Below are 13,493 nucleotides of genomic sequence, written 5' to 3'. Positions count from 1 at the left end.
CGCTAGGGGCGCGCGCACCGAGCTCCGCCCGAGAAGAGAGGAGGCCCGGTTACCAAGGAAACGGGAGGACGCCAGGCTGCCGCCCCCACCGCCTCTGCCTCTAGAAAGGCTCGCACCCGCCGCGGAAAGCTTCTTGGGCGGCGGTGGAGGAAAAGGGGCCGCTAGAAAGAGGGAAGACTTGAGGGGAGGAGGAAGACAGCTCGGGGACTGCCCCCGCTAGATTGGTGGGTGGCCCGTCTGCTCCCTGGACTCGCCCACCAAGCCTGGCCCTCGGCCTCTTTAGTCCTGGGCTGGGAGAAAGTGCGGACCCGCGAGGTAACAGGCCTGTCTCGCTCTGCCTCTCCTGCCACAGGTCCTCCCCAATCCCAGGAAAGGGGTGGGGGTGCGGGGCAACTTTTTCTTCCTACTTGAAAGATATTAGAGGGAGCCTGGAGCATGGAGAGGAGGCGCTCGCTCTCTCCTGCTGACCTCAGCCCCTCTTCCGTTTTTTCTGCCTCAGAGACACTGGTTTGGGGAGTCTTGACCATTTGCAGGCTTGTAGCCGCCTCATACTTTTGCCCAGGAACTTCCCTGCAGACTTCATTGGTCTGCAACTCCAGGAAGGGTATATTGGTGGCATTGTTAGCAATAATGATAGCATCAAATTGCTTGTCAAACCTGTGGCATTACCTCCCCAAGATTTCCAGTGATACATTGAATCTGTCTTCTCCGCCTGAGCTTGATAATCACCCATCTCTGTTATTCTCAGAACAAAACTAAGAGTCACCAAGATAAACAAGCCCTAGCCTCTCTCACTATTCTCCTGGCGCTTGCCATCTTGATTTCCTAAACCAAATTGGCTGTAAGGGTCAAAAGATCTCCCTCCTCCTCCAACACTTTCTCCTCTTTATCTTCAGTTACAGTATTCAAGGAGTGGTAGGAAAATTGGGCCCAAATCAAGACATTTTTTTAATAAGCTAAGGTTCGAAAATTCTAAGGTTATCTTTTAAAGTTCAGATTGAAATCAATCCTGTAATCCTTGTCATTACAAATTAATTGTGGAAAAGGTTGAGATCCTTCTTCCAGTCATCCAGTTGTGGGAGAGGGGGAGTTTATGAATCTAATTGTCAGACATTAACACAGCCATTTAAATTTTGTTTCGAAAGAACCTGCAGCCTTAAAAGGAGATTAAACTTACATTTTGCTTAATTGTCCAAACCAACAAAACATCACTAATGATATTTCTAATATCAGAACATAATAAGAAAGCAGAACAATGGTTTATATAAAAGACATTTCAAATCAGCTGTGGGACAAATGTGGCTATGAAACAAGACAGTACGCACACACACTTTTTTTACAAAAGTGAAATGAAAGGAATGTACTCGGCAATCAGATTCTCTTCTCCTTAGGGTAACTTGGTTTGAATTCATTGGGAATGTATACTAGAGAGAAATTCATATGTCATAAAGTTCTTAGAATATTCTTCATTGAAATTTCACAGATGTGTAGAATTTTGAGGCCAAGAAGAATCATTTGCTGGAGCTCTCAGCAGAGCAGACACCCTCCTTTTCCCACATGCCTCCGCCCTTCCAATTCCCCACTACTTAATATGACTTCTTACACCGGTTTCTAAAGCACAAATTTGACACAGTAGAGACTTAAAACAAGTGTGCATGACTATAAGTAGATGTTAAAACGAGAAGCTGTTCAAAGGTAAGCAATGGAGACAATACAGTATGCTATTTTAGAAATAAGTGCCTTGCTTCTGCTCCACTCTTCCCTCCCCTTCTGTATTTGCTGAGGGAAAACTTGGCTTCACATGGCCCTCTGGTTGAATAGGCCTACAAAGATGAGCTCCAGGAATTAGGCATTATCTCATGTGGACGCGTTTGCACACAGTTATTTCTGTTTCTTGGTCAGCTTCGTCAGTTTTTCAGACTTTGAGCAGTATTTGACTAACCTGAGATGACCTACCATCTCCTTAGTCTATCTCTAGTAGTCTGTTTCCTCTAGTCTTCCAAAGTGTTGATGGCACCATGATGCCGCAAAACATTTATTTTGTAGTAAAATATAAGGTAATGGAGAGTTTGTGGGGAGAGGGGGAAGAGACTTTTGTAGGCAATTTGAAGTCCTTTATTTGGTAGGTGATTGTGAGGTCAGAAGTAACCTACCTAGTTACTCAAATAGTTATTACCTAGGTCTTTGGGCAAAATTATTTCATGCCTCCTGACTTAGAAACCTTCTTAAAATAACACTGAGCTAAAGCCATGATAGATTAACTGGTTTTGCTGTGTTAACTTTTTGTAACCAAAATGTATCATCCAAGTAGACTCTAGAATGTGCCCCTTTAGTGACCATTAACATATTCTCATTATGAATCCTTATGTTCTCTGCCTGATTGATTTCCAGACAGACTTCTCTTTCCAACAGTAGCAGCAGGGGTTCCCTTCTTTTCTTCCTCCTCCTCCTTCCCAATGATAGGGAAAAATTTAATAAATGAAAATTTAGGAAATGTCACTATATAAGATAACTTCTGCCCCTCACCCAGCTTAGTTCAGAATCAACCAGTAGCGGAGATACCTACCCTCCCCACAAGTTTGTAAGTGAAAAGAACCATTGTTAGCTTTGTTAATCAAACAAGCTCCCTTCCCCCTGGCTAGAGTAGGTAATTGAATGAATCTAAAAGGTAATTTCCCTAACAAACAACTGCATCCGGGTTGAAATTCAACTGACTTGCTATCATGTTTTGGGTATCTGTGAAAATGCAATGTAACCAACTGAATAAGATCAAAGCTGTAAAAAGCCCTATAAAAGTAAGAGTTGTAGCCCAATGAAGGAGTCTATCAGGGCACCACCATTAGGTGTGGTCAATCCCCATCGATGGAGTAAACTTTTTTATTTTACTTCCATTCTGCTGCCTCCATCTCCTTCCGTAATACCTTCACCTTTGCTACCCAGTTTGGCCAACATCTCTTCTCATCTGGATTATTATCACATATTTCAGTGGTCTTCCCTTTTCATATTTTACTCTACGTCTTCCTCCCACCATCCATTCTCTATACTACAAATAGAAGGATCTTTTAATAACACAATCTAATAATCCCCAACTTGGAACCTTTCATTGCTTCATATGACTCTTCCAATAATGACCTTCAAGGCTCTACATGAGCTGGTCCCACCAACGCCTCAGCGAATCTGATACGCCTCCCCACACCCATCTCTGCTCCAGCTGCTCTGCCCCTTCATGCCCTGGACCCTCTGTACCTGCCCTCTTTATTCCACTTCTTGCCTCACTCACTCCTTGTTAAACCCAGTGTTGTTTCCTAAGGAAAGCCTCACCTGACCTCTCCAGACCAGCTCATGCCCTTCTTTTCCAACACTCTAAGAAACACCAGACTTCTGCTCCATAGCACTTATTGGCAGTTAAGGTTCACACATTCAATGTCAGTGTCCCACCCTAGACTGTAAGCAACACAAGGCAGGGAACATGTCTGTCTTGCTAGTTGCTGTACCCCAGTGCCTAGCATGGTGCCTGCCTGGGTTGAAATAAGGATGCAATAATTGCATAGGTGATTTTAAACTCCCTAGGGCTTCTAACTTTGGTCACTGCTAATTTAGCAAGGCTCTTGGATTTTCTGTTTCTGTCACTTTGTGGAACTGCTTCTGCATCAGGTGTCTGTCAACCTAACTTCCTGTGAATAACGAGGACAATATCCCTGAAGCCAGCTGATAACTGTGATTGCATTATTTATGCCTGGAGCAGGAGGGCTTGAGGGGCTTCAACATCAACACAAGAAGCCCTTCAGTCTGAAAGGAGCATCTGTTCCTTTCAAACAATGGCAATTAGATTAATAAGAGAATAAAAGCAAGTATACTAAAATAAACCCAAATATGACAAAGCCACAAAAGAGTCTGTCACAGCACATTTATCTCTCTTTCATATGCAGGTCAGGGATTAAGAATCATGATGCATGAAGCAAGGGACAGGCAGAAGTTCTTCAGTGACGTTCAGTATCTACGGGACATGCAGCATAAAATGGACTTCGAGTATCAGGTAACTGCAGAAGGCAAGGTCTACCTCCCATGAATACATAAACAATAGTCGTTTTCTAAAATCCCTGACTTACTCCTAGTTACCAACTGGGTGACCATGGAAAGCCACTTCATCTTTCTGAATCGAAATTTCCTCATCCGTAAGTGGGGAATAGTAAAAGTACCCATTTCATTATTCTATCACAAAAACGAAGTGAGAGAAACATTTTTTAAACGTTTACTGCAGTGTTTGGTATGCAGCACTTGGCAACAAATGACCCCCAGGTTCAAATTTGACAAACCAACTAATACAAAAAAAAAAGACTTTAAGGGGTTAACTGAGCCACTCTATCATTTATAAAATAACATACTCTTCTGTTGTCATGAGGGCCAGAAGAAAGGTGGTTAGCACATTCTACAATAAGCTAACTGTTGGTCTCTGTGGTTACAGTGTTTACATGCAAAAACAAAGCAGACAGAGCCTGAGGGGCCATGATGCAGTTACCCGGGGCTGGCCTAGGACAAACTGGCCAAACTGGGTCGCAGGATTCTGGGAACAGTTAGACAGTGTCTCTTATCCCATCTTGCTAGAGGTCAGCCCTTGCCAACCAGAGAGGCCTGCTTCAGCCTTAGTGAAGGACTGAAAAGCACTACTTCCCCAAGGAGAACACAGATCTGCCTTATCAGGTTTTTCTCCTCCTTAACAATTTCAAATATAACCGAACCTCCTGGGTCACCAAGGAAACCAGACCTATCCAGTAACCTGATTTCACCTGTGTAATACAGCTTTGCTTTGGGGCTGGAAATGGAGTCGGCAATTTCCTCCCACAACTTGCCAACCCACATACAAGAAGACTGTAAAATCTGGAGAGTTTCTGGAAAACAAATAAGAATTAAACACCAGAACTGGTCACCCGGTAGTACATCTACTTTTCATGAAGATGCCCTTGCTACTCAGCTTGTGTTTGGAAATAATTGTTTGAAATGGTCTCTAGAACAGGCACATAAGAAAATTAATCTCATTGTTCTGTGGTCCCTGATGAAGAAAATCACACAGTCTGGAGCTGTTGGAAATGAGCCCTGCAAAAGAGTGCAAACTCACCCCACCAATAAGGTAGCAGGTGCTCAGGACAAAGAAGAGTTGCCCCTTTTATACCTAATGCAGAAAGAGCAGCAGACCTCTTTCCCATTGGCTGGTTTGGAGGTTCACAGTCTATCCCAATTGGCTAACTCAGTGCAAGGGGAATCCGAGGGGTTGTTGAGGGGAAGGAAGAGTAGAGTGGAGGGGGTTGTGAACAGAATGAGAATCCTTGGCCTGTGATAAACTATCTTTGGTTTGTAGTTATGTTCTCGGGATTGGAACTGAGCAGGCATTTTCTGTAATTTAGTGTGTTCAGGGAGGGCTATCCAGAATGGGCTAGAGGCCAAGATGGAGTCACTCCTCTTTGACCGAAAAAATAGAACTCACTGTTTCCCACAGAGTCACAGCATTTATTTTCTAATTTCAGCTGGACTTTTCCATATATCTTTTCCTTCATTCAACCAATATTTATTAAGAACCTACTATATGCCAGATAAGGTTCCTGCTCTTCCAGAGTTCTTAGTCTAGTAGTCATGAGAAGAAAACAATGTACACAAGTAAATAAATGTGTCAGGTAGTTTTAGTTACTGCTATAGTTTGGATCTAGAATGTTTCCCAAAAGGCCCATGTGTAAAAGATTTAGTCCCCAGTTTAGATGATGTCATCTCTAAGAGATAGGGCCTAGTGGGAGATCTTAGGTCGCTGGGGGAGTGCCCTCAAAGGGGACACTCCTTCTTCTCTTTCACTCCCTGCTGCCATGAGGAGAATGGGCTTCCTCCACCATGCATTCCACTGTGATGTACAGTGTCTCCACAGGCTCAAAGCAAGGGGGCTCAGAAACCTGTGTGCCTTTCCCTCTTTAAGTTGATCCATCGCAGGTTTCTGTTACCGTGACAAAAAGCTGACTAACATCGTTACTATAAATATATGAAGAAAATAAAACCAGCAAGAGGGTGGTGGTGATGCTCCTTTAGATAGGCAGGGAAGGCATCTTTGAGGAAGTGAGAGTTGTCTGTGGATGTGAAGAACAGCTCACCAGCATTCCCAGCAGAAGAAAGGCAGGCGCACAGGCCCTGAGGCAGCAACAACCGTGGAACACTGGCAGAAACAGAAGAAGCCCAGAGTAGCTGAAAGACATTCATCAAGGGAAAGTGTGGAACATGAGGAGATGGAAAAAGTCCATAGGGCCAGATCATGTTGGGTCTCACAGGACAAACGTTGGCATTTAGATTTGAGTCTTACCACGGAGTTGTTAGATGGTTTTGAGCAGGCAAGCAGAATGATCTGACTTGCTGTATTTTTTTTTCCTCAGCACTGGGGATTCAGCCTAGGGTCTCACATATACTAGGCAAGCACTTTATTACTGAGCTACACTCCCAGCACCCCCACCCCCTTTGAATTCTGAGACAAGAGCTCACTAAGTTGCTTGGCCTGGTCTCAAACTCTTGATCCTCCTGCCTCAACCTCTCAAGTAAGTGGGATTATTGGTACACCTCAGTTTGACTTATATTTTGAAAAGATCACTTGGGCTTCTGTGTGGGAAAAGAACTCGAAAGAACAGAGAAAAAACAGAAAAAAGTTGTAAGGAGGCTGGTGGAAGTTTAGGAGAGACATTTTGGTGACTTGGGACAGGTTTTAGGCCTGGAGGTAACGCAAAATGGCCTGACCCAGAAAATACAAGCAGGACAGACATCTTGCCAATTAATGGAGAGGGGGAGTGAGGGAAAGAAAAGAATAAGGAATAACAGGTCAACACACTTGTCCATCACCTCTTTCTGTTATCACAATTTTAAACCTTTTCACTCTTCAAACCTCTAACTTCCATATTTCCACCCTTGTTTCACACATGCATTAAACAAAAGCCCAAAGCCAGTATGTGAGAGCCCATTTGACTTTCCTCCTTAGTCCCAGTTCATATACCCTTCCAGCCCTCCAGTCTGAGAGGATGGGGTGACCCTCCTACTCCCAGAGCCCCGCTGAGACCTTGGCCTGGCCCCTTTGCTCTCCAGCCTCTCCTATCCATGGGCCTCTTGTCTGTGTCTTTGGCCTTCCCTCCTTGTTGGCTCAGTTTACAAACTTGCTTTAGTCTCCCTCCAGACAAACCGAAGAACACCGCCTTCTAAGACATGTGTGACCTCATCCAGCAGCTACCCTGACTCCTTCCTGTTTCATCCCAGTTTTCCCCAAAGAGTCTGCTTCATTTTTAGCTCCACTTCTTGCCCTCTTATTTATTTCCTAACCACTTCTAAGGTTAGTAGCCAAATCCAGTGGACACCTTCGTAGTCTTTGTTTCTTGAAACTTTGTCTACGTTTGATGCTATTTCTTGTCCACTTGAAACATTCCTCCTTTGGCTTTCTGACATCACACCCTCCTAACTTTCCTTCTGTTTCCTTCATTTTTCTCCATTTTCCTTTTCATATCTTCTTCGTCTCCCTGCCCTTAAATGCTAATTCCCTCAGGCTTCCGTCCTCAGCCTAGTTTTCTTCTAGTTCACAAGGTTCCCATAATTCATTTTGTCTGATCTTATGGTTTTAACCACTGCTTTATTCTAATGATTTGTAACTGGGGTCTCCCAAAAATGTCAGAATCATGTGCATACCTGCTTATTGGATATTTCCATCTAGATATCACAGAGGAACCTCAAACCCAACCTAGTCACAGTTGTGTATTCCCTGTCCACTCCTTGCCATCCCTTCTATGAACTAAGCCTTCCCTGACTCCTTCGCCCCCCTCACCCACATGCCAGGAGTTACCAAGTTCTGCCAAGTCGACCTAAGGTCTTATAAACTTGTGCTTTAATTTTTATCTTATTGCAATTGGTATAATTAATGGTTTTTAGTAAATTTACCAAGTGTTCAGCCATAACGATCACCAAGCTTTAGAACATTTCCATTACTCCAAAACACAGAAACCTTTTTATGCCTCCTATACAGAGCTTATGAGAGTGTATTGAAATTGTCTTTTGTGTGACTTCCTCTCCAAGTGAACAACAGCTTCTTAAGGGCAAGGGCTGACTGAATCTCCTTTTCTATGCTGAACAAAATACCATGTCATTCATGAAAGCCAATGTTACCCAACTTGATCACCAAATGGATTTATCAGACTTAGATCCAGCTGGCTTGTGACTATTCCTAAAAGTTAAATCTACCCTTGTTGAGCATTCTTAAAACCATTTATCAAAAGGCCTGCAAATATGTTTGTGAGTACCTTTGAAGTGGGTATATAGAGAAGTAGTATATTCAGAGGGAACAGCAATGATCTTTTAGTTATACAGTGGACCCTTGACTTACAAACTCAATTCATTTATTTAAATTCAGTCAATTAAATTCATTTAAATTCAGTCAATTAAAGGCCCAGGCTCCTCCGCAAAGTCTCTCTCCTGTATATAGGCAGTTCTCAGTGTCCTTAGAGAGACATTGCCCCAGAATTTCTCAACCCCATACAGGAAAATATGTCGTAATATTCCTTCCAGAACTCTTTAAGGGTTAGATCTGTATCTGACACTATCTCAAAGCACAGTGGCTGGCATTCGGCTCAAGACTTTGGTCATAAGTTAAAACTAAAATTCTGGTTTAACCCAAGTTTTTCATACGTCAGGCCAGTCATAACTCAAGAGTCCACTGTACTATTAAACCTGTCTCTTGCCTTGTTCCAGAACGGATTTAAAGTAGTGATTTAAGGATCAATTGCATGACTTTAGTGATCCTTCAATAACTTGGTCTACATATGGCTGATGTATATTTAGATAATTTACTAAGGTAGATTTTATGTCAGATAGATTTTGATATCCTGGGTCATGGACTGGCCAGTTACCTCCCATGGAAATCCTTAGCTTTCCCTCTCAGTTCAGCTGTCTGCCTGGAGCACCAAGTATTCTGCATTCCAGAGCGTGCAAATAGTGCAAGACCCAAAAACTAGATAAGACTCCCAAATAATATACATTTGCCCCACATTCTTTTCTGTGCTTGACTTGCCTTTAATGAACTGGCTCAAATTGAAGCCCTTAGAAACCTCCTTTGTAAACTATTCCTGCTCCTTCCTAAAATATGCTAAGGGTTGGTGTGCACCAAATTAGCAGTGCTTTTACAGGTCTCGGTGCTAGCAGCAAAAGGAGGATTAAGCCACCCTGAGTTATTTTGATACTACTCTTTTCAGTGGTTGGGTGGGACCCTTTTGAGAAAACAAGAGGAAATAAACATCAATTTGGCATATTACATGCTATTTCTGAATCTGGTAACTAGTGTATAATTATATGCCATCTCTGAATTTGGCTCTATTTCTTCAAGGGTGTTCATGCTGTGTAATTTTTTTTTTTGGTCAAATGGTATTTATTTATGTAACTGGAGTCAGAATTAAGCCATTAATGTCCACTGGAAAGCTGGAAGGAAAGATTACACTTGGCATTTCAGAACAGTTTTATATAATCAAATGTGTTCATACTGGTTTTGTGTCACTTATTTATATCACATCTTTCAAGTGCTGATTAAACAACTAAACATGACTATACAAATTTGTTGAAGGACTTGACAGGTGACTTTTACCAGGTGGCAAAGGTAGAGGGTTGGGGAGAAGATTCAGGATGAACAACCCTAGTTATAAAATCCAAATCTAAAATGTTCTAAAATCTGAAACTTTTGGGGGGCCAATATGATTCCACAAGCAGAAAATTTCACAGCAGAAAAATTTGCTTCATGCTCAAAATTATTAAAATATTATATAAAGTCACCTTCAGACTATGTCCCTGTTAGGTCCCATCCTTAAGATATAGTGTATGCAAATATTGCAAAATCTGAAAAAAAAATCCAAATCCAAAACGTTTCTGGTCCTAAGCATTTCAGGTAGAGATACTCAACCTGTAATCAAGCTTCCCTTGCTACAGGTGTCAGTGAGAGGATTCCCTTCCTGGATCATCTCTGAGTCACCTGTTTCTTTGTAGTCACTTGTACCCTTCATAGTCAATGGTCAGTCACTTACCGTGGAAATTCCAGCTTTCTCTCTCAGTTTAGCTGTCTGCTTGGGGCTTCCAAGGATTCCTCATTTAAGGGTGTACAAATAGTGCCAGACCCAAAAAACACTTTTTCATGCCTTCAATTTCCAAAACTCTTAAAACTAATGAACTTTAATAATGCCACCCGTGATAATTAAAATCCCCAACTTGGATATATATGTTCACTGGGAAGCTGGAAGAAAAGATTAGCCTTGGGTTGCACATGTACATCGTAAGAACAACCTGGAAGAGCCAACTGCGGGTAGTGGCAACTCCCACTTCTTAAAATGCCTACAGGCTTAGACTAATGCCGACCTTGCAGACACCATTACTGACTGAGCTGTAAAAGTCGAGCAGTCTTTATGGTGATTTTATGTCAGAACTCTGTGTCGGGAAAGTGTTCCTGTGGCACGTGGCTTTGTAAGTCATCAGAAAGGAGGTTGGATGATGACTAGGGGAAACAGATTAATAATAAAAGAGAAGCCTCAGCACAACCGTGGACTTAGAAAGCTATTGTGCCAAAGAAAAGTGGTTTACAGTGTGACCCTGAGTGACAATCCTTCACAGTTGGCTGGCAGGGACCGTGGGGAACAGATCCCCCTCTAAAGGGCACAGGAGCAAGGATGCACCTCAGACCCAGATGGAAAGATTTCCTTCTGTGACCAAGATCTCAGTCATGTGCTTTGGCAAGGGCTGACTTTAAAAATAAAAGTGAACCAGGAAATGGGATTGAAGAAAACAGCAATTAATAGCCGGGGGTGGTAGCATATGCCTGTAATCCCTGAACTCTGGAAGGCCAAGGCAAGAGAATCACAAGTTTGAGCCCAGCCTAAGCAATTTAGCAATTTAGCAAGACCCTATTCAAAATTTTTTAAAAATGAAAAAGGCTAAGGATGTAGCTCAGCTCAAGAGCCCTATGTTCAATCTCCAGTACCACCCCACACGTGCACACACACAAACACAATTAAAAGGTTGATGATGAGGAGGAGGGGTGGGCACCCTGTATGGAGCCCTCACAAAGGCCCAGTCACTGCTAACGTGTCACAGACAGAACCTCTTGCTCACCTCCTGATAGTCTTGCAGCACGGGGACATCTCTCTGTTCAGTTGAGGGAAGCGACAATCATTGGAGTTAGTCAGCTTGCTGAAGGTCTCAGTGCTGGAAAGTGGCAGAGATGGGCTTTGTTGTGTTTACAGGATTGAGTTGCAGTGACTCACAAAGCCCACGCCACCTTGCATAGGCAGATATGCACATTCTGCAGTTTGCCCCCACAGTGGAAGTTTCTGCACAGAAGGCAGCCTGATTGCGTGTGCTGTCATCAGAGGGACAGGCTGGCAGCAGAGGGGATGGGAGGTGGGCACCACCGAAGGAGAAGAAAGGGAGGAAGTCCTGGCTTAGCCTAAAGAAGAAAGTTACCTGAAACCTTCAATTTCAAAATTGTTTCTGATGATCTTGTCGCACCTCAGAAACTTCTTTATAGCCATCTAACACCTGACACATGGACTAGCTGGAAATATTTTAGGAGTCAAGGAAAGAGGAACCACTGGTGATTACAAATTACCAATGCACTCCTCCTCCCGACCCATGGATTTTACCCTCCTCTGCCCGGTCACTTTAGGATCTTGATATAGAAATATCATCATCAACAACCATAAAAAAAAAAACCAACATTCTCATCTACACAAATACAAACAAAACCAGCCACCTGAGGAGAACATGGCTGAGCTCTCGCCATTTCTTGGACCTCTCTGCCCGGTCACTTTAGGATCTTGATATAGAAATATCATCATCAACAACCATAAAAAAAAAACCAACATTCTCATCTACACAAATACAAACAAAACCAGCCACCTGAGCTGAGGTGGCTGAGCTCTCGCCATTTCTTGGACTGGAAACCTGGTGGTGTTGTCTCTGAATTCCTTCTCAGTAGTGCTATAACTTTGAAGGGATTAATGTTTAATTTACACAGAAAGATTGCGTGTCAGTATCAAGACAAAAATTAATAAGTACTGTACCTACCTTGCCATTGGTTTGTTCTTTCACTAGGCTAAAACTGTAAGGAGAGGGAACCAGAGGGGAATTTTTTTTTTCAACATTGCAAACCAGCCTATTCCTCCTCCCCTTTTGGTAAAGAAATATTTAAGTCATGTGCATTCTTGGAGAGAATTTTCAAAAAACACTCAGCCCACAAGAATTCTGTTCATCCCACAGAATCTGCCTTGGTCCTGCATGGATTTGCTCACACTTCCACTTCCAGCCCAGCAGAGTTTGCCTTTAATACCAGTAGGTTAGGATGACACAGACATCTGCCGCATTAGGACACGGCTCCCAAGAGGAGCTCCGATCTGAAGTCATCACGAAGGGAACAGAACAAAAAGTGGTTCACATTGCTTTAGTTGAACTTCATTAAGCTCTTCGGCCAACTCTTTTCCAGTGTGCTTTGGCTTATTTAGTATTTGTTGTTTAACTTATTATAGTTACTGTCTAGTATTTTTGAGTCTTCTTGTTTACATTATGGGAACAAACACTGCCCCCTATTTATTATGATGATTTACTATCTATGTAGCATAGTTTTTTTTTTAAAATAAGATGAATTGTGGGACATGAAAAAAAAACACAAACCAACTCTTTTGGAATGTTTCCCATTTCTAAACAAGAAGGGGTGAAACTGCATCTTTCCCCTGGAATGAGGATTACACCTGCTGCAGGTGACCGAGGCAGCTGCTGTAAACAAGCCTGATGCCTGGGCTTCTCACAACTCAGTTGTGAAGCAGCACAGTGTGAATAGCTATTCCCAATTCCAGTACATGTTGTGCTCATATCAGGTTATTTGTATTCTTAACCTTGTAGCATAATACTAGGCTTTCCCCACGGCATGAAATTCTGGTAAGTCCTATATCATCACAGAGGGAAATGCTTTTTCTAACAGAAGGGAAAAAATACTGAAGTCTTTCCTTCTCAACCTAGCCAGGAAGTGGGGAGATGGCATGTCTACTCTAGTAACAATATTGTTGGTCTTTACACCAAATTTCTTTACTATGACAGTAGATAATTTAGCTCTGGAAAGGCAAAGGTGAATTAGGTCACTGAATCTACAAGTATAGAAATGCTCCAAAGTCAGGCATGGGGATGCACATTTGTAATCCCAGTACTTGGGAGACTGAGGCGGGAGGATCGCCATGAGTTCCAAGACCGCATGGGCTACATAACAAGACCATGTCTCAAAAAGACAAAGAAATGAGGGACCAGGGATTTAGCTCAGTGGCAACGTGTCTGCATTGCAAGTGCAAGGTCCTGTGTGATCCCTGGTATCCATGCCCTGCCCCCGCAAAAAGAAAAAGAAACGCTCCAATAAGTTTTATTAGTTGGGGAGTATTTAAAATCAGTTGAGAGGCCAGGGATTTGGCTCA

General features: G+C 42.8%; 1 protein-coding gene across 2 annotated transcripts in view; it reads left to right on the top strand.

Annotated features, from left to right (window-relative positions):
* The first annotated feature begins 6 nt into the window (after positions 1 to 6).
* Marchf10 (membrane associated ring-CH-type finger 10) overlaps positions 7 to 13,493 on the top strand; it is a 90,260-nt gene continuing 76,773 nt past the window's right edge. The window contains exons 1-2 of one of the 2 annotated variants that reach the window (XM_010637503.1): positions 7 to 224; positions 3,930 to 4,036. In XM_010637503.1, the coding sequence (XP_010635805.1) occupies positions 3,947 to 4,036 (90 nt within the window). In that variant the 5' untranslated portion in view covers positions 7 to 224; positions 3,930 to 3,946. The other variant, XM_019209485.2, reaches the window with a different exon arrangement.

Source organism: Fukomys damarensis, unplaced genomic scaffold (assembly GCF_012274545.1).
Source record: "Fukomys damarensis isolate Sample0158 unplaced genomic scaffold, DMR_v1.0_HiC HiC_scaffold_23, whole genome shotgun sequence".
Classification (NCBI taxonomy): Eukaryota; Metazoa; Chordata; class Mammalia; order Rodentia; family Bathyergidae; genus Fukomys; species Fukomys damarensis.
Note: the sequence above shows the minus strand (reverse complement) of the source record. Positions and strands in the feature narration are given on the sequence as shown.